Here is a 20,000-nt window from a genome sequence, read left to right as displayed (position 1 = left end):
CAGGGGCCATAGAGGTCGGGTGCGTTGTGAGCTGGGCGGCAGCCGAAGGCAGGGCACTTGCCGGTCCGATCCCCAGCTACAAAAGCTAGCTCTTGGGACGTGGAACGTCACCTCAATGGGGGGAAAAAAACCCGAGTTAGTGCGCGAGGTGGAAAAGTTCCGGCTAGATATAGTCGGACTCACTTCGAAGCACAGCAAGGACTCTGGAACACTTCTCTTGAGAGGGACTGGACTCTCTTCCACACTGGCGTTGCACGCAGTGAGAGGCGACGGGCTGGGGTGGCAATTCTGGTTGCCCCCCTGCTCAAAGCCTGCACGTTGGAGTTCAACCCAGTGGACGAAAGGGTAGCTTCCCTCCGCCTTCGGGTGGGGGGACGGGTCCTGACTGTTGTTTGCGCTTACGCGCCAAACAGCAGCTCAGAGTACCCACCCTTTTTGGATTCCCTGGAGGGAGTACTCAAGAGTGCTCCTCCGGGTGATTCCCTTGTTCTACTGGGGGACTTCAACGCTCATGTTGGCAACGACAGTGAAACCTGGAGAGGCGTGATTGGGAAGAATGGCCGCCCGGATCTGAACCCGAGTGGTGTTTTGTTATTGGACTTTTGTGCTCGTCACGGATTGTCAATAACAAACACCATGTTCAAACATAAGGGTGTTCATTAGTGCACTTGGCACCAGGACACCCTAGGCCGCAGTTCCATGATCGACTTTGCAGTTGTGTCATCGGATTTGCGGTCTCATGTTTTGGACACTCAGGTGAAGAGAGGGGCGGAGTTTTCTACCAATCCCCACCTGGTGGTGAGTTGGCTGCGATGGTGGGGGAGGATGCCGGACAGACCTGGCAGGCCCAAACGCATTGTGAGGGTCTGCTGGGAACGTCTGGCAGAGTCTCCTGTCAGAGAGAGTTTCAATTTTCACCTCCGTAAGAACTTTAAACATGTCATGAGAGAGGCGCTGGACATTGTTCCATACCTCTATTGTCGAGGCAGCTGATTGGAGCTGTGGCCGCAAAGTGGTTGGTGCCTTTCGTGGGGGTAATCCTAGAACCCGTTGGTGGGTACCAGCGGTGAGGGATGCCGTCAAGCTGAAGAAAGAGTCCTATCGGGTTCTTTTGGCTCATAGGATTTTGTAGGCAGCAGACAGGTACCGACAGGCCACTGGATCGGTTCGCAGCCGAGTGTGAAGCGACTGGGATGAGAATCAGCACCTCCAAGTCCCAGTCCATGGTTCTTGCCCGGAAAAGGGTGGAGTGCCATCTGCAGGTTGGGATGGAGACCCTGCCCCAAGTGGAGGAGTTCAAGTACCTCGGAGTCTTGTTCACGAGTGGGGGAAGAGTGGATCATGAGATCGACAGGCGGATCGGTGCGGCGTCTTCAGTAATGCGGACGCTGTATCGATCCAATGTGGTGAAGAAGGAGCTGAGCCGGAATGCAACTCTCTCAATTTACCGGTCTATCAACGTTCCCATCCTCACCTATGGTCATGAGCTTTGGGTCATGACCGAAAGGACAAGATCAACGGTACAAGCGGCCGAAATTAGTTTCCTCCGCCGGCTGGCGGGGCTCTCCCTTAGAGATAGGGTGAGAAGCTCTGCCATCCGGGAGGAACTCAAAGTAAAGCCGCTGCTCCTCCACATCGAGAGGAGCCAGATGAGGTGGTTCGGGCATCTTGTCAGGATGCCACCCGAACGCCTCCCTAGTGAGGTGTTTAAGGCATGTCCGAGCGGTAGGAGGCCACGGGGAAGACCCAGGACACGTTGGGAAGACTATGTCTCCCGGCTGGCCTGGGAATGCCTCGGGAGGAGCTGGACGAAGTGGCTGGGGAGAGGGAAGTCTGGGCTTCCCTGCTTTGGCTGCTGCTCCCGTGACCTGACCTCGGATAAGCGGAAGAAGATGGATGGATGGAGATATATATCTATATACATATCAAATATATGATATATATATAGATATATGTATGAATATATATAGATATGTAGGTGTATATATATATGTATATATCCATCCATTTTCTACCGCTTATTCCCTTTCGGGGTCGCGGGGGGCGCTGGCGCCTATCTCAGCTACAATCGGGCGGAAGGCAGGGTACACCCTGGACAGTATATGTATATATATATATATATATATATATATATATATATATATATACACACACACACACACACACACACAACATCTATTTGCATAACCCTGATAGTCCCCAAAAAGTTAGATTTAATCCCTTTTTGGTCTTAATGTTGTCTAAAATTTTAAATTCAGTGTATTGACAGCAGTATGGGAGCGTATTTTGAAAAAGATGTGTCGTCTCCTTACCTGTGTGTGTTATGAGGCAAAGCCAGGCCTGCAGTGTAAATAGCAATGGCCGTCAGCACCACCGCCTCAGTCTCTGACACAGGGAAGTGCTCTACTGCCATCTCCTGGAAGCAGATTGGCAGTGCATACAGTGCCGCTCCTGTCAGGTGGCTGATCACCAGAGGGGTCATCACAGACAGCCCACCAGGACTGGCCTGTTTATGGCGGATACATGTTAATCAAAGTAGTGCCTTTGGATGGTCAAGTACAGACTAGTGAGGGGAAAGTAACCTGCTCCGCATCAGCCACACCGTCTTCTGATGCTGGGGGCGCAGCGGCCAGTTGCACCCACAGATCCAAGGCCTTTGTGGTTATGGGTCAAGGACTAAAGAGCACGCATGTTGTTTGTGTTAAAAGCTTGCAGAAAGGATACACGCAGCAGCAGGATGACAGCCAGCAGACCAAATGCTGGCATGTAGTAACCAATGGAGACAAAATGAGATAGTGAAGGCAGCAGGTAGAAGAAGTATGACTGGTGCAGTCGCTCCAGCAGGTTGTTGAGCTTGCGGTACATTCCCTCCAAGAGCCTAGCACCAAGAAGAAAACACAGTGAGTCAGTCTTCAGAGATGAAAGGGAGTAAGGGATGGAATATTAAACACCTGCCGACGGTAGTGGCGTCTGTCTTGTACTGACGGAAGCTGTTGATGCCTTTGATGGTGGCGGCCTCGATGTGGTAGCGCAGGAAAAGACCGTGGTCGCCCCAGGGCCGCCCGCTGGCCTGCTTAAGCACCATCAGCATCAAAGTCTGCACGGCGTGGCTGTAGCCTGAAGCACTGTCCCAGTCATTCCTCTGCAGCTAATACACAACATTTTACACACCGGAATAAAACATGCATTATTATAAATAATACTTCACAACCTCATTTGATTAGATCTGATAGAGACGCATATTAAACTTTTAAAAGGACGGTGTGGGCAAATCGTTTTGACGGTGACTCAGTGGAATCAATAAGACGACAAAATAAGACAAAGCAAAATTATTATCTTTTTTTTTTTGATTGGAAGAAATATAGATAATATTAAAGGGGAACTGCACTTTATGGAATTTTGTCTATTTTTCACAATCACTATGAGGGACAAGAACACGTGTCTTTTTTGGGGGGTATTTTAAAGATGATAAAAAACGCTTCGAAGATGCAGAAAATGAGTAACCGTTGTAGCCTTCAAAGCCCTCGAACACAACTACAAAACTCTCCAACATTTTGTAGACACACTGCAAGTCTATATATAATGTAGTAACAGCACTTTCATAACAATATGTCATATGTACAATATTTACTTTATATTGGTCATTTTAATCCTTGCTAGAACCGATTCCTCTGTGCATTTTTTTAGGTTTCCATAGCAGCGCACGTCCGACTTTTGGCAAGAAATGTGTGTTCATACTTCCGGAAACAAAGGTGTGTGTGTTTGTTTGTTTGTGTGTGTGTGTGTGTGTGTGTGTGTGTGTGTGTGTGCGTGTGTGTGCGTGTGTGTGCGTGTGTGTGTGTGTGTGTGTCCTCCAATCATGGCAGTTTCGGTAACAAACAACAAAGACAACTACTTTTTGACAAATTAAAATTCACAACCTTATCTTTTTTAAGCTAACTATGTGGAGGCTTATAGAAGCAAGCACAGAAGAAGAGTGAGAAGTTGGAGCAGAGAGTGAGGTGAAAGTGACTCAAGGTTGCAAACTGCGAAATTTAAAGCCAAACTATTTCGAACTAAATGGAGTGTTTACTAAAATAAACAAGAAAAACACGTCCCTGACCAGCTGGACCAGAGGGACAACAGTCCATCGAGTGAGTCACACTTCATATTGATCATGATACACGCAGTACAGGTGGGTACAGTACATACGCTGTCTGGCTAGTAGTCCATCTGGCTAGTAGTCCATTTTCTACCGCTTATTCCATTGTAAGTTAGCAATAAGCTATTGGCATTAGAGCTCAACCTTCATCCTGCACAGTTGTATTGCTTTTTTCAGTTTATTACAAATTATATTGTTCATTTAACATTATTCCCACATGCATGTGCACTTCATGTGTATATATAATGTTATGTAGTCTGGTTAGTTTTAAAGTGGCTTCATTGTGAAGAATATCAACAAAACTCCTAAATTTATTTATTTTTTCAAAACTAATCCAAAGGACCGTTTACATATTTGGCAAACTGAATTGCAGCATTCAGGGCGGGCAGAATAAAGTGTAGCCTGTTTTACCTTTTACAATATACAATTCAAACTGCATTGAACAAAGAGATCACAGTCTACCAAATCAAAGGGGTGGTAGCTATTTGTGATTCTAATATAAGAAAAAGGGTCAATATTATTAATGGTATCATTAATAACTAATATGTACTTTAAAATATACAGAAAACATTTGTTTAGCCTTTTTAAAGACAACTTATGCATCATTGCAAATCAGAATGAGCATGTCATATATGATGATGTCATATTAAATATGCCCCTCGCCGTGCTCCTACCTCCACGTATATAGTGGCAATCTAGGGGAAACCCTGAAAAACATTTATAAATAAGACATTTAAAGTAAATTACACATATTTAAATGAATACTATACAACATACACACAAATATTGAGTGAATATATATCGAGAGAGAGTTTAATAGAAGAAAAATCTAAAAACCAAAACCTACTGTGAAACTAAAAGTTGACAGTTGGACATACTAGCACAGGGGTAGGGAACCTATGGCTCTAGAGCCAGATGTGGCTCTTTTGATGACTGCATCTGGCTCTCGGATAAATCTGAGCGGACATTGCTTAACACGATAAGTAATGAATAATTCCACTTGTAATCACAGTGTTAAAAATAACGTTCAAAATATAAAACATTCTCATGCTTTTTTATGTTCAAGAAGTTGCGTTAATGGTAAGAAGTAATTTATTTATTATTGGTTAGTGAGGGGCTTGCCCTCCTGGGGGTTCTTCAGACCACCAAGAGTCTCTTTTAGGGTTACAATATTGTTTTATTTTATTTTTCTCTCAGTTGCTTTCCAGCAATTGTCTTTTTCTCTTTCGTCCTCACTTGCGCTCTGGCTCCAGCCCCAACCCTGTCTCTTCTCCTGGCTGCTGCTTATAACAGAGCGACAGGTGATTAGATAACAAGGCCCAGGTGGGCCATCTATGCACCTGTCGCTGATTTCGAGGCCGGTCCTGGCAACATCCCGGTTTGCTGCAGGCTCGCAGGCCACGTCCCCTCTACAGTTAACTTCAGAACAACAATGTTAATACAAAGAATAAGAGACCTATTATACTCTGGAAATGTTGGTCTTACTTAAAAATGCACGCGTTTAGTTGTGTTCAGTGTTAAAAAAAATATTATATGGCTCTTAGGGAAATACATTTTAAAATATTTGGCTTCTTGGCTCTCTCAGACAAAAAGGTTCCCGACCCCTGTACTAGCACCTTGGGCAGATATGCTTTACAGAGTATTCTACTTTATGATATCACAAAAATATAAAATGAAAATCGTATTTACCTTTCCTTGAATGGTGCAAAGGACCCCAATTTTCTGACAGAACGCGTAGAAGAGGTTGGTAAGGTCCAGATTGGGAAGCTGCCCGTTGAGTCCCTCCAGCACAATGTCCAAACTGGTCACCACATCAGAGCTGAGCTCCAGAGACAGGGCTGCTTGGATGGAACCGGCCCGGCCTTGAAGTGGGGACCAGTCCATTCCTAGATTGAAGAGTAAAAAGTTAAAAAAAATAAAAAATACACACCTATACTACATGACGGGTGCATGAGAGGGTCACCTGTAGTGTTAGTGTGGTGGTAGCCTTCCAGCCAGGCCTGCATGCCAATCAAATCGTGTTCATTGACCAGAAAGATGATGTCCTTGGCCCAGTACACCTGGTCTATTGGAGGGAGAACTATGATTTGCACTGTAATGTACATTTAGCACAGTACAAAAGTCTTAGGCCACCACTGATTAGTTGTAATAAGCCAGGGGTGTCCAAACCTTTTTGTTAGAATAATTATGTATACATTATCATCATAACTTTACGCTTAAGGGCCGTTACTATAAAGTATTGTCAATTTGTGCTGAAGTAAACAATGGATGTCCGCTAACTTTTTGCAACTCAACGCCAAAAAAACGGAAATGCTGATTATCGGTCCTGCTAGACACCGAACTCTATTTAATAATACAACTCTAACATTTGACAACCAAACAATTAAACAAGGCGACACGGTAAAGAATCTGGGTATTATCTTCGACCCAACTCTCTCCTTTGAGGCACACATTAAAAGCGTTACTAAAACGGCCTTCTTTCATCTCTGTAATATCGCTAAAATTCGCTCCATTCTGTCCACTAAAGACGCTGAGATCATTATCCATGCGTTTGTTACGTCTCGCCTCGACTACTGTAACGTATTATTTTCGGGTCTCCCCATGTCTAGCATTAAAAGATTACAGTTGGTACAAAATGCGGCTGCTAGACTTTTGACAAGAACAAGAAAGTTTGATCACATTACGCCTGTACTGGCTCACCTGCACTGGCTTCCTGTGCACTTAAGATGTGACTTTAAGGTTTTACTACTTGCGTATAAAATACTACACGGTCTAGCTCCATCCTATCTTGCCGGTTGTATTGTACCATATGTCCCGGCAAGAAATCTGCGTTCAAAGGACTCCGGCTTGTTAGTGATTCCCAAAGCCAAAAAAAAGTCTGCGGGCTATAGAGCGTTTTCCGTTCGGGCTCCAGTACTCTGGAATGCCCTCCCGGTAACAGTTCGAGATGCCACCTCAGTAGAAGCATTTAAGTCTCACCTTAAAACTCATTTGTATACTCTAGCCTTTAAATAGACTCCCTCTTTAGACCAGTTGATCTGCCGTTTCTTTTGTTTTTCTTCTATGTCCCACTCTCCCTTGTGGAGGGGGTCCGGTCCGATCCGGTGGCCATGTACTGCTTGCCTGTGTATCGGCTGGGGACATCTCTGCGCTGCTGATCCGCCTCCGCTTGGGATGGTTTCCTGCTGGCTCCGCTGTGAACGGGACTCTCGCTGCTGTGTTGGATCCGCTTTGGACTGGAGTCTCGCGACTGTGTTGGATCCATTGTGGATTGAACTTTCACAGTATCATGTTAGACCCGCTCGACATCCATTGCTTTCCTCCTCTCCAAGGTTCTCATAGTCATCATTGTCACCGACGTCCCACTGGGTCATTATTGTCACCGATGTCCCGCTGGGTGTGAGTTTTCCTTGCCCTTATGTGGGCCTACCGAGGATGTCGTGGTGGTTTGTGCAGCCCTTTGAGACACTAGTGATTTAGGGCTATATAAGTAAACATTGATTGATTGATTGAAGTAGTATTTCTGTATTTGTGCAGAGCTAGCAATCTGAGAGATTGCTAGCCCTTTTTTGATGAGTGTTTTGTCCAGACTCGGCCTTCTGACTGCCAAGGCCGACAAAACAGAGACTGGGTGATGGCACCAGTACTCGGTCTGCTGATGGCCAAGGCCGAACACCACCGTGACGCAGACATAGCAAATACACGGCGATATGACCTTCGTCACCTACTTTTTATTTATTCTATAATCATATATTGTGTCTAACTGGAGTTGTCGAGGTTGCCCCCTTCCCTTAGCGACAGTGATGTAATAGGGACTTTCCTAATAAATAGAGGAGGCACGCAGGCTTTTTTTTAGAACGTAGTTTGGATCTGTAACTAGAGTACAGCCAAAACACGTGTCTCCTCATGAGCTCTATTTAACTTTGTCTCTGCATGATTCCTTGTTTCTTGTCTGATTAATAGGTGTCATCAGTGTTTGAACCTGACATCTTCTACATACAAAAATTCTAATATGTGGTGGCCACGTTAATAAATGTTGTACATTAATAATAAAACCAATACAAAGTAGGTCTAAACTAGATACACATTCTGTTTTACTTAGGCACATTAGGAGGACTTTTTAAAGATGCTGTTGCTAACTGACAAATGTTTTTTTTACTAAAATGGGAGAGACACATGAATTGTTTGTTGCTTGCTTTTTTTTGGATGCATAAATCTTGTTTATTTTTATAAAAATTGTTTTGGACATTATGTTTATCCTATCCTTCAATTGTCTTTTGGTGAAAAGTTTGACTAGAAAATATGACTTTGCCCAACAGCTACTACCGAGACTTAGACTTTAATACAGGTTTCAAATGATATTTATACATTTCCAAAAACTTACTTCTGAAGTACTGTGCCAAAACGAGCAGCAACCCTACAGCCTGGTTGTTGGCATTGCCTGGGCTGCAGGGAGCTGTCAGCACCAGAGCTTCGGTCCGTGGTGCTCGAGGTGCCCGAAGGATGCCGTACACGTTTGTGCCTTTCACCATCTTAACGGGATAGGATGGACAAAGGACGGCTCAGGACAAACAGCAGTTATGCAAAAGATGAGCAAGAAAAGTTGAATTACAAATCGCTCTTTGTTTTCATCCGGGAATGGGAGAGTGCGAGAAAATGTCTGTGTGAAGACTTCCAGGCCTCGATCCTGCATGGTTTTCACCAGCCAGTTCACAGGCATCCCACTGCACACAAATACATTCCAGTAGTTAGTCACCGTAGCACCAAAAATAATGTCTTCAACCGTGGGTGCATTAGGTGCATCTTACTCTTGTTTTTTCTTATGTGCCGCAAACTCCCTTGCTGTGACCAGAGCCTTCTCTCCGGCTGGGAAGTGCTCCTCCACCATGGTGGAACCCATGGCATTCTCTGACATGTAGGTGCGCAGGGTGAAGGGCTCGAATGCTAAACCCATGAACCAAGCGACACCGGCCAAGTAGCACACAAGACTGGAAGATGAGAGAGGGAAAAAAATGAGCAAATGTAATGGTGGACATTTGATGTTTTACAGAGACTATAAACACACCAGATTGGAGCATTGAGGCGCGTGAGCAGGCGAATCACTGCCTGTCTTCTGTTGGGATCTGATAAAAGTCCCATCTTGTTAATTTTCGGTGAATTCTTGCTCTCCAAGTCCTGCAGAGAGACAAATGCATTACTTAAATATTGGATACACACATTTAATCCACAGCATGTTTGATTGGTTAGGGTATGTACTAGCAATTAACACGCAGTCTGATAGTTTATATATCAATGATGAAATATTAACATTGCAACACATGCCAATACGGCCTTTTTAGTTTACTAAATTGCAATTTAAAATTTCCCGCAAAGTGTCGTGTTGAAAAAGTCGCGGTATGATGACTCGTATGATGACACGTGCGTTTGACGTCTCGGGTTGTAGCGGACATTATTTTCCAGTCCGACCCAAGCTATAAGTAGTCTGCTTTAATCGCATAATTAAACAGTATTCTGGACATCTGTGTTGCTGAATCTTTTGCAATTTGTTCAATTAATAATGGAGAAGTCAAAGTAGAAAGATGGAGGTGGGAAGCTTTTAGCCTTTAGCCACACAAACACACAGTGTTTCCCTGTTTGAAATTCCCGGAGGTGAATCTTTACTATGGATCAGAGGGGTCAAGCGAACATGGATCCCGACTACATGTCAACCGGCTGTTTTCAGTGAGAAAATTGTGGCAATAAGTCGGCTCTTACCGGAGCTCAGCAGAGCTTCTGTCCTGCTGCAGCTGCCGTGACTTCCCTCAGAGACTCTGGTGGCGTCAACACACCCGTGGCCACACCCCTCCGACTTTCAGGTACTATTTAAAGGCCTACTGAAATGAGATTTTCTATTTAAACGGGGATAGCAGGTCCATTCTATGTGTCATACTTGATCATTTCGCGATATTGCCATATTTTTGCTCAAAGGATTTAATAGAGAACATCCACGATAAAGTTCGCAACTTTCGGTGCTAAGAGAAATGCCCTGGCTCTACCGGAAGTCGTAGATGATGACGTCACATGTTGATGGCTCCTCACATATTCACAATGATTTTAATGGGAGCCTCCAACAAAAAGTGCTATTCGGACCGAGAAAACGACAATTTCCCCATTAATTTGAGCGAGGACGAAAGATTTGTGTTTGGTGATATTGATAGCGACGAACTAGAAAAAAAAAAACGCGATTGCATTGGGACGGATTCCGATGATTTTAGACACATTTACTAGGATAATTCTGGGAAATCCCTTATCTTTCTATTGTGTTGCTAATGTTTTAGTGAGTTAAATAGTACCTGATAGTCGGAGGTGCGTCTCCACGGGTGTGTTGACGTGCAGTGTCTCAGGGGAGTCGACGGCAGCTATGGACGGCACAAGCTCAGCTGATCTCCGGTAAGAAGCGACTTTTTACCACAATTTTCTCACCGAAACCTCCTGATTGACATTCCGTCGTGATTCATGTTCGCTTGAATCCATAGTAAAGTTTCACCTCCAGGAATTTTTAACAAGGTGTGTTTGTGTAGCTAAAGGCTAAAGCTTCCCAACTCCATCTTTCTACTGTGACTTCTCCAATATTATTTGAACAAATTGCAAAAGATTCAGCAACAAAGATCTCCAAAATACTGTGTAATTATGCCGTTAAAGCAGACGACTTTTAGCTGTGTGTGTGCAGCGCTCATACTTCCTAAAAACCTGTGACGTCTTGCGTACACGTCATTATTACACGACGTTTTCAAGACAAAACTCCCGAGAAATTTAAAATTGCAATTTAGTAAACGAAAAAGGTTCTAATGGCATGTGTTGCAATGTTAATATTTCATCATTGATATATAAACTATCAGACTGGGTGGTGGGTAGTAGTGGGTTTCAGTAGGCCTTTAACTCACTAAAACACTAGCAACACAATAGGCAGATATGGGATTTCCCAGAATAATCCTAGTGAATGTGTCTAAAAACATCTAAATCGCTCCCACTGCAATCGCCTCTTTTTTTTCTTCTAGTCCTTCACTCTAAATTTCCTCATCCACGAATCTTTCATCCCCACTCAAATTAATGGCTAGGATTGTAAACGATGTGAGGAGCCCTACAACCCGTGACGTCACGCACACATCGTCTGCTACTTCCGGTATGGGCCAGGCTTTTTTATTAGCAACCAAAAGTTGCAAACTTTATCGTCCATGTTCTCTACTAAATCCTTTCAGCAAAAATATGGCAATATCGCGAAATGATTAAGTATGACACATGGAATGGACCTGCTATCCCGGTTTGAATAAGAAAATCTTATTTCAGTAGGCCTTTAATGCTGCTGTTGACAGCTGAGTTAGCCATTAGCCATATAACTAGCTTCAATACATCTTTAAAGCGCTAACACAAAACGACTGTAAATACTTACAGAATATGTGTTGTCTGAAAATTACGTATACAGACGTGCCTTTTCCAAATATAAATGGCAACCAGAGCGAAGGAAATGTTGCCATTAATTCATTGAAGCCGCACCTTGATGTTGTGCCTTGTTTCTACCGGAAACATTATATGGCGGACTTACTTCCGTGTTACTTGTCGTGAATATACTTCCGGTTATGTTGAAAACAAATACTAAATCTATAAAAATAAGATTACTATTGGTTTTCAAAAAATTAAAACATATTTAAATTTGCATTAAAGAAAATAAGGATATGGAGGGTTGCAACCCAGCAAAGAACCGAGAATATACTAACTATTGTTTTCACATGAATAGCAAACATATATCTACATTTTTATAGTATACCAAACAATATTTTATAGATTTTTTGGGAGGATTTTTTAAAACCTTCTATAGTATACAAAACACGATTTTATAGATTTTTTGGGAGGATTTTTTAAAAAGCTTTTATAGTACACAAAACAAGATTTTATAGACTTTTTGGGAAGATTTTTTTAAAAGCTTTTATAGTATATAACACAAGATTTTATAGATTTTTTGGGAGGATTAAAAAAAAAAAATTATAGTATACAAAACAAGATTTTATAGATTTTTTGGGAGGATTTTTTAAAAGCTTTTATAGTATACAAAACAAGATTTTATAGATTTTTTGGGAAGGTTTTTTAAAAGCTTTTATAGTATACAAAACAAGATTTTATAGATTCTTTGGGAGGATTTTTAAAAAGCTTTTATAGCATACAAAACAAGATTTTATAGATTTTTCTGGAGGATTTTTAAAAGCTTTTATAGTATACAAAACAAAATTTTATAGATTTTTGGGGAGGGTTTTTTAAAAGCTTTTATAGTATACAAAATAAGATTTTATAGATTTTTGGGAGGATTTTTTAAAAAGCTTTTATAGTATACAACACAATATTTTATAGATTTTTTGGGAGGATTTTTCAAAAGCTTTTATAGTATACAAAGCAAGATTTTATAGATTTTTTGGGAAGATTTTTAAAAAGCTTTTATAGTATACAAAACAAGATTTTATAGATTTTTTGGGAGGATTTTTTAAAAGCTTTTATAGTATACAAAACAAGATTTTATAGATTTTTTGGGAGGATTTTTAAAAGCTTTTATTGTATACAAAAGATTTTATAGACTTTTGGGAGGATTTTTTAAAAGCTTTTATAGTGTACAAAACAAGATTTTATAGATTTTTTGGGAGGATTTTTAAAAGCTTTTATAGTATACAAAACAAGATTTTATAGACTTTTGGGAGGATTTTTTAAAAGCTTTTATAGTATACAAAACAAGATTTTATAGATTTTTTTGGGAGGATTTTTTAAAAGCTTTTATAGTATACAAAACAAGATTTTATAGATTTTTTGGGAGGATTTTTTAAAAAGCTTTTATATTATACAACACAAGATTTTATAGATATTTGGGAGGATTTTTTAAAAGCTTTTATAGTATACAAAACAAGATTTTATAGATTTTTGGGGAAGATTTTTAAAAAGCTTTTATAGTATACAAAACAAGATTTTATAGATTTTTGGGAGGATTTTTAAAAAGCTTTTATAGTATACAAAACAAGATTGTATAGATTTTTTGGGAGGATTTTTAAAAAGCTTTTATAGTGTACAAAACAACATTTTATAGATTTTTAGGGAGGATTTTTTAAAAGCTTTTATAGTATACAAAACAAGATTTTATAGATTTTTTGGGGAGGATTTTTTAAAAGCTTTTATAATATACAAAACAAGATTTTATAGATTTTTTGGTAGGATTTTTTAAAAGCTGAGTGGTATTTCAATAAAATACTCATTGGCAGTGACGGGCAAGCTACTTGGAAAATGTAGTAAGCTAAGGTACAAGTTATCCAGCCATCCATCCATTTTTTACCGCTTATTCCCTTTGGGACCTTCGTATTGTGAGGCAGACGCAGTAACTCCAGTGTGTGAATGTGAGTGTGAATGTTGTCTGTCTATCTGTGTTGGCCCTGCGATGAGGGCGACTTGTCCAGGGTGTACCCCGCCTTCCGCCCGATTGTAGCTGAGATAGCCGCCAGCGCCCCCTGTGACCCCAAAAGGGAATAAGCAGTAGAAAATGGATGGATGGATATTCCCTTTGGGGTCGCTGGTGCCTATCTCAGCTACAATCGGGCGGAAGGCGGTGTACACCCTGGACAAGTCGCCATCTCATCGCAGAGCTACAAGTCACTCTCGATCAAATGTAGCTAAGCTACAAGAGAAGCTATGCCTTTTATTATCTATGGGCTCGCATGTCTAATATCAGTTTTAAAGGCCTACTGAAACCCACTACTACCCACCATGCAGTCTGATAGTTTGTATATCAATGATGAAATATTAACATTGCAACACATGTCAATACGGCCTTTTTACTTTACTAAATTACAATTTGAAATTTCCCGGGAGTTTTTTCTTGAAAACGTCATGTAATGATGACGTGTACCCTTGACGTCACGGGCTGTTAGGAAATATGAGGGCTGCACACACACACAGCTAAAAGTTATCTGCTTTAACTGCATAATTACACAGTATTTTGGAGATCTGTGTTGCTGAATCCTTTGCAATTTGTTCAATTAATATTGGAGAAGTCAAAGTAGAAAGATGGAGTTCGGAAGCTTTAGCCTTTAGCCACACAAACACACAAAAACATTCCTTGTTTAAAATTCACAGAGGTGAAACTTTACTATGGATCACGGCGAACATGGATCCCGACCGAATGTCAACCAGCAGGTTTCGGTGAGAAAATTGTGGTAAAAAGTCGCTTCTTACCGGAGATCAGCTGAGCTTGTGCCGTCCATAAAGCTGCCGTCGACTTCCCTGAGACACTGCGCGTCAACACACCCGTGCACACACCTCCGATTATCAGGTACTATTTAAATCACTAAAACACTAGCAACACAATAGAAAGATAAGGGGTTTCCCAGATTTATCCTAGTAAATGTGTCTAAAAACATAGGAATCTGTCCCAATGCAATTACGTTTTTTTCCTCACTCAAATTAATGGGGAAAATGTCGTTTTCTCGGTCAGAATAGCTGTTTTTGTTGGAGGCTCCCATTAAAAACATTCTGAAGATGTGAGGAGCCATCAACATGTGACGTCATCGTCTGCTTCTTCCGGTAGAGGCAGGGCTTTTCTGTTAGCACCAAAAGTTGCGAACTTTATCGTGGATGTTCTCTACTAAATCCTTTCAGCAGAAATATGGCAATATCGCGAAATGATCAAGTATGACATAGAATAGACCTGCTATCCCCGTTTAAATAAGAAAATCTCATTTCAGTAGGCCTTTAACGTAACCGAGTGTTCAACTGAACACGATAAGGGCCCATTACTATTACCTATGTCATTGAGCTGGGGACAACCCTAAGACTACCTCAAGGAGTCCCCTCTACCCACTGTAGGTATTTATTAGGGACCGCAATGTCCCTTTGGTACAATGGGACAGAGGACCCTATTGTATCTGTGAGGTTTTATTCTTTATTATTATTCCACACCTTCGCGCTATAATTTGACCCCCTTAACATGCTTTAAAACTCACCAAATTTTACACACACATCGGTATGGCGAACTTTGCCATCTAATAAAAAAACCAAACCACAATAACCTAAATTGCGCTCTAGCGCCCCCTAGGAAAAAACACAGACAAAACTGCTTGTAACTTCCGTTTGGAATGTCGTACAGACATGAAACAAAAACCTCTATGTAGGTCTGACTTAGACCTAGGTTTCATACACTGACTTCCTTCAGCAACAATCAGCAGAAAGGTGGCAAAAACCCCTTCAAAACTAAATTTTCTTAAAAAATTTAATTTTTGCCTCTTTGAGCTGTAATTTGACCCCCTTAAAATGCTTTAAAACTCAACTAACTGGACACACATCAGGACTGGCAAAAAGTGCGATCTAATAAGAAAACCAAACCCCAAAACTCAAAATTGAGCGCTAGCGCCCCCTAGGAATAAAACACAGAAAAAAAATGCTCCTTGGAAGAAAACAGAAAAAACTGCCTGTAACTTCCGGTAGGAATGTCAGAGAGACATGAAACAAAAACCTCTATGTAGGTCTCACTTAGACCTACATTTTAATAATTGACATCCTTCAGCAAAAATCAACAGGAAGTTGGCAAAAAACCCTTCAAAACAAAATTTTCCTAAAAAATTTCATTTTTGCCTCTTTGAGCTGTAATTTGAGCCCCTTAAAATGCTTCAAAACTCACTTAACTGGACACACACATCAGGACTGGCGAAATTTGCAATCTAATAAAAAAAAAACCCTCAAAACTCAAAATTGCGCTCTAGTGCCCCCTAGGAATAAAACAGACAAAACAGAGCCTTCAAAGAACCGCTGCGCTCATGCTGCTAAGAGGCATATATCTCTATTGTATTATCAATTGTTCATTAGTTGTGCTTCGCCCTCGTGTGAAATATTTGTTAAGATGTCTGCCGGCTAACGCTTATCCGGGCTTGGGTCGGTTTGGCAGCAGCCAAAGTCGGTCCCGTCCATCGCTGCTTGCAGCTTTAATTTAGTTTGTCATTCCTTTAGCCCAACCCTATACTGTTACTCATTTTCTCTGCCTACAGTAAAGAAAACAGGTGGTGAATATCTGATAAAAATATAAGCAATTTCATGATTCTGATGAGAGACCTTAACTTCCTGCAAAATAAATAGATATAGAATTGTAAACCTTTAGTTATGCCACAAGGAAAAGGAAAACATATGGAAAATGTGTTTAATCATTGTAGCTCACATATACACAATATTGTACAAATGTATTTTGTCATAAATTGATCAACAAGTTGAACTATATTTGTGATATTTGTGATATCAGTGAGACCTCTTGGAGGTGTTGACGCACCACCTGGTCCAGCACCTTGCTCATGCCCTTGCAAGCTTTCATGGCAGTATCGATCATGGTTTCCAAGTGGTCCTGATGCAGACGGGCGTCCATTTGCAGTAGAGCAATCTGCCCGCTTCGGGGCAGCAGCGCCAAAGCCAGAGAGCTAACCCCACCGCTTTCCTCGGCGTAGCAAAGATCTGCAAGGGGTGTTTCGTCCACAAAGCCGACGGTGCAAGCACATACGTAGTCCAACATGGGGATGCCGGCGTCGATGACGGCAAGGGTGGCGGCGTTGACACAGACGCTGTAGTTACCTCCATCTGACTGTAGAATCTGAATAAAGACGAAAATATAATTTTACTCTAAAAGCAATAAGACCATGGAAGTTTGAGGGTTTTTACCGTGCACTTATAATGTGACTTTAAGGTTTTACTAATTACATATAAAATACTACACGGTCTAGCTCCATCCTATCTTGCCGATTGTATTGTACCATATGTCCCGGCAAGAAATCTGCGTTCAAAGGACTCCGGCTTATTAGTGATTCCTAAAGCCCAAAAAAAGTCTGCGGGCTATAGAGCGTTTTCCGTTCGGGCTCCAGTACTCTGGAATGCCCTCCTGGGAACAGTTCGAGATGCTACCTCAGTAGAAGCATTTAAGTCTCACCTTAAAACTCATTTGTATACTCTAGCCTTTAAATAGAGCCCCTTTTTAGACCAGTTGATCTGCCGTTTCTTTTCTTTTTTCTCCTCTGTCCCACTCTCCCTTCTGGAGGGGGTCTGTTTCGGTGGCCATGGATGAAGTACTGGCTGTCCAGAGTCGAGACCCAGGATGGACCACTCGTCCAGAGTCGGGACCCAGGATGGACCGCTCGCCCGTGTATCGGATGGGGACATCTCTGCGCTGCTGATCCGCCTCCGCTTGGGATGGTTTCCTGTTGGCTCCACTACGGACGGGACTCTCGCTACAGTGTTGGATCCACTTTGGACTGGACTCTCACGGTTGTGTTGGATCCACTATGGATTGAACTTTCACAGTATCATGTTAGACCCGCTCGACATCCAGTGCTTTCGGTCCCCTGGGGGGGGTTGCCCACATATGCGGTCCTCTCCAAGGTTTCTCATAGTCATCATTGTCACTGTCACTGACGTCCCACTGGGGTGAGTTTTCCTTGCCCTTATGTGGGCTCTACCGAGGATGTCGTGGTTTGTGCAGCCCTTTGAGACTGGTGATTTAGAGCTATATAAATAAACATTGATTACCTTTACATAAATGTCTATTTGGGAGCGAGGGTAGAGCTGGGTCATCACAGCGGCTTCGAAGGTCTGCTTGAGGTGAAGACTCATCTCGGTGGACTTGCGATCGCCATGTGGCCTCCTCTTCCTCTCCGACGTGCTGAAGGTGGCCATGCTGTACTGGCAATTGATGACAGCCCGATCGTGAAGGGTCCGACTGCGGGAGCCTCGCATCTAAAGGGCAACATAATAATAATAATAATTCATTACATTTTATCTCACGCTTTTCTATTATTAGATACTCAAAGCGCTCACAGAGAAGTGGGCACCCATCTTCCATTCACACCAGGTGGTGGTAAGCTACAATTGTAGCCACAGCTGCCCTGGGGTAAACTGACGGAAGCAAGGCTGCCAGTTTGTGCCTACAGGCCCTCAGACCACCACCTATCATTCATTCACCAGTGTGAGCGGCACCGGGGGCAATGGTGAATTGTCCTGCCCAAGGACACAACAGCAGAAGTGAACTTGCAACCCTCAGGTGTCTGGCACGGTCGCTCTACCCACTATGCCATACCGCCCTGAACATTGTCAGTTTAAACCTTGTGTGAGTTTAAGATTGACTATACATAATTACTTACTCTTCGGATCCAAAAAAGAGACACTCAAAAAAGTGTTACAAGTCAGCAACAGTTTTTTTTTTTTTTTTTTACTTTAAAACACACTTAAAACCTTCATCTCCATCTATTGATTTACAGTTTGTCAATAATAAGTTTTTTAGAACGGTAAAATGCAAACTACGCAATATTTAAAAAAATAAATAAATAAAAATTTGCATTGTGCAATATTTGAGTTTGGGTAATTACAACCTTGAATAGGTGTGGTTAGAGTGTCCGCCCTGAGGCTGGAAGGTCGTGAGTTCAAACCCTGGCCGAGTCACACCAAAGTTTAAAAATCAGACCCCTTACCTCCCTACTTTACATCAAGGGTTGGAATTGCGGGTTAAATCACCAAATGGTTCCAGAGCGTCAGTTCAATCCCGGGCGTGGGATATTTCTGTGTGGAGTTTGCATGTTCTCCCTGTGAATGCGTGGCTTCCCTCCGGGTAGTCTGGCTTCCTCCCACCTCCAAAAACATGCACCAGGTGATAGGTTGATTGGCAACACTAAATTTGCCCCAGTGTGAATGTTGTCTGTCTATCTGTGTTTACCCTGTGATGACGTAGCGATTTGTCCAGGGTGTACCCGCCTTCTCCCCGAATGCAGCTGAAATAGGCTACAGCACCCCCTGCGACCCCAAAAGGGGCAAGCTGTAGATTATGGATGGATGGATGTGTGTGTGTGTGTGTGTGTGTATATATATATATATATATATATATATATATATAAATAAATTAAAAACAATATATTTATATACACACACTTATATAAACATATTTGCACACAGAGTATATACGCATGACAAGCATTCACATTCAAGCCAATTTGGTGCATGACTTTGGAGGTGAGTGGAATGATATAACAAATGTGTTCACAATGTGATAACAATTTAAATTACATACATTGAACATTCAAGACCAGATCTATTCAGCCACAACTTATAGGTACGTGACAATCGGCTGCTGACCTACTAATCTCCATTGCAGCGGCGGCTTGTGAGCTCCCACTTTGAGGTGGTTTGCGATGAGCGTCGTCGTTTTCTCTGTGTGGGGTTATTTATGTGCTAAATCAGCAGGCACATAGGTTGATGACATAGATCACATATCTCAGAAGTGCCTTGGCATTGGAACTTTTGAGTCGATATGAAGGCGACGGAAAAATCACAATGCTAAAATTTTACGTCACAAGACCGCAAAGAAATATACAAAAACATAAGTAAATATATCTTTACTTATTAATACTAGTAAGGGTGTAACAGTACACAATAATTTTTTTTCGGTACGTACCTCGGTTCAGAGGTCATGGTTCGGTTCATTTTCGGTACAGTAAGAAAACAACAAAATATAAATTTTTTGGTTATTTAACAGATTTGCTAAATCTTCCACCAAAAATATTTTTCTTAGTGGAATATTTGATGTGAAGTAATCGGAAACTTGGATAGGTCTATAATTCATAATAACATTGATTCTGATTCAATATTATGTTTTGAGCAATGACAGATTTAAGGAAAAAAACAGCTTTGTTTTATTGGTCAACGTTGCAACTTTTTCTAAATTACATTTAGCCTTTAAGCTTTTTTATTTCACTTTTGTTTATGTTTTTGTTTATTTTAATAGTATTTTTAGAATATGCCGTGGGCCTTTAAAACATTAGCTGTGGGCCGC

General features: G+C 41.7%; 2 protein-coding genes across 7 annotated transcripts in view; both read right to left on the bottom strand.

The window, feature by feature from the left end:
* Positions 1-11,707, bottom strand: part of gpaa1 (glycosylphosphatidylinositol anchor attachment 1) — a 19,789-nt gene extending 8,082 nt beyond the window's left edge. For 3 of the 6 annotated variants that reach the window (XR_009809618.1, XR_009809619.1, XM_061920543.1), the window contains exons 1-12: positions 11,571-11,707; positions 9,896-10,014; positions 9,207-9,316; positions 8,950-9,129; positions 8,754-8,865; positions 8,526-8,673; positions 6,105-6,206; positions 5,831-6,027; positions 2,952-3,148; positions 2,725-2,878; positions 2,583-2,654; positions 2,313-2,506 (exon numbers count right to left, since the gene is read on the bottom strand). Coding sequence is in view for 4 of the 6 variants with exons in the window: in XM_061920543.1 (XP_061776527.1) it covers positions 2,313-2,506; positions 2,583-2,654; positions 2,725-2,878; positions 2,952-3,148; positions 5,831-6,027; positions 6,105-6,206; positions 8,526-8,673; positions 8,754-8,865; positions 8,950-9,129; positions 9,207-9,280 (1,430 nt within the window). In the remaining 2 variants the exon portion in view is untranslated. Of the gene's footprint in view, positions 1-2,312; positions 2,507-2,582; positions 2,655-2,724; positions 2,879-2,951; positions 3,149-5,830; positions 6,028-6,104; positions 6,207-8,525; positions 8,674-8,753; positions 8,866-8,949; positions 9,130-9,206; positions 9,317-9,895; positions 10,015-10,473; positions 10,540-11,570 lie in introns of all 6 variants that reach the window. The other 3 variants (XM_061920546.1, XM_061920545.1, XM_061920544.1) reach the window with 3 other exon arrangements.
* Positions 11,708-16,323: 4,616 nt separating this feature from the next.
* exosc4 (exosome component 4) overlaps positions 16,324-20,000 on the bottom strand; it is an 8,002-nt gene continuing 4,325 nt past the window's right edge. Inside the window, exons 2-3 of the mRNA XM_061921126.1 lie at positions 17,708-17,914; positions 16,324-16,778 (exon numbers count right to left, since the gene is read on the bottom strand). Of these exons, the coding sequence (XP_061777110.1) occupies positions 16,410-16,778; positions 17,708-17,914 (576 nt within the window). The 3' untranslated portion in view covers positions 16,324-16,409. The remainder of the gene's footprint in view (positions 16,779-17,707; positions 17,915-20,000) is intronic.

Source organism: Nerophis ophidion, linkage group LG14 (genome assembly GCF_033978795.1).
Source record: "Nerophis ophidion isolate RoL-2023_Sa linkage group LG14, RoL_Noph_v1.0, whole genome shotgun sequence".
Taxonomy (NCBI): domain Eukaryota; kingdom Metazoa; phylum Chordata; class Actinopteri; order Syngnathiformes; family Syngnathidae; genus Nerophis; species Nerophis ophidion.
Note: the sequence above shows the minus strand (reverse complement) of the source record. Positions and strands in the feature narration are given on the sequence as shown.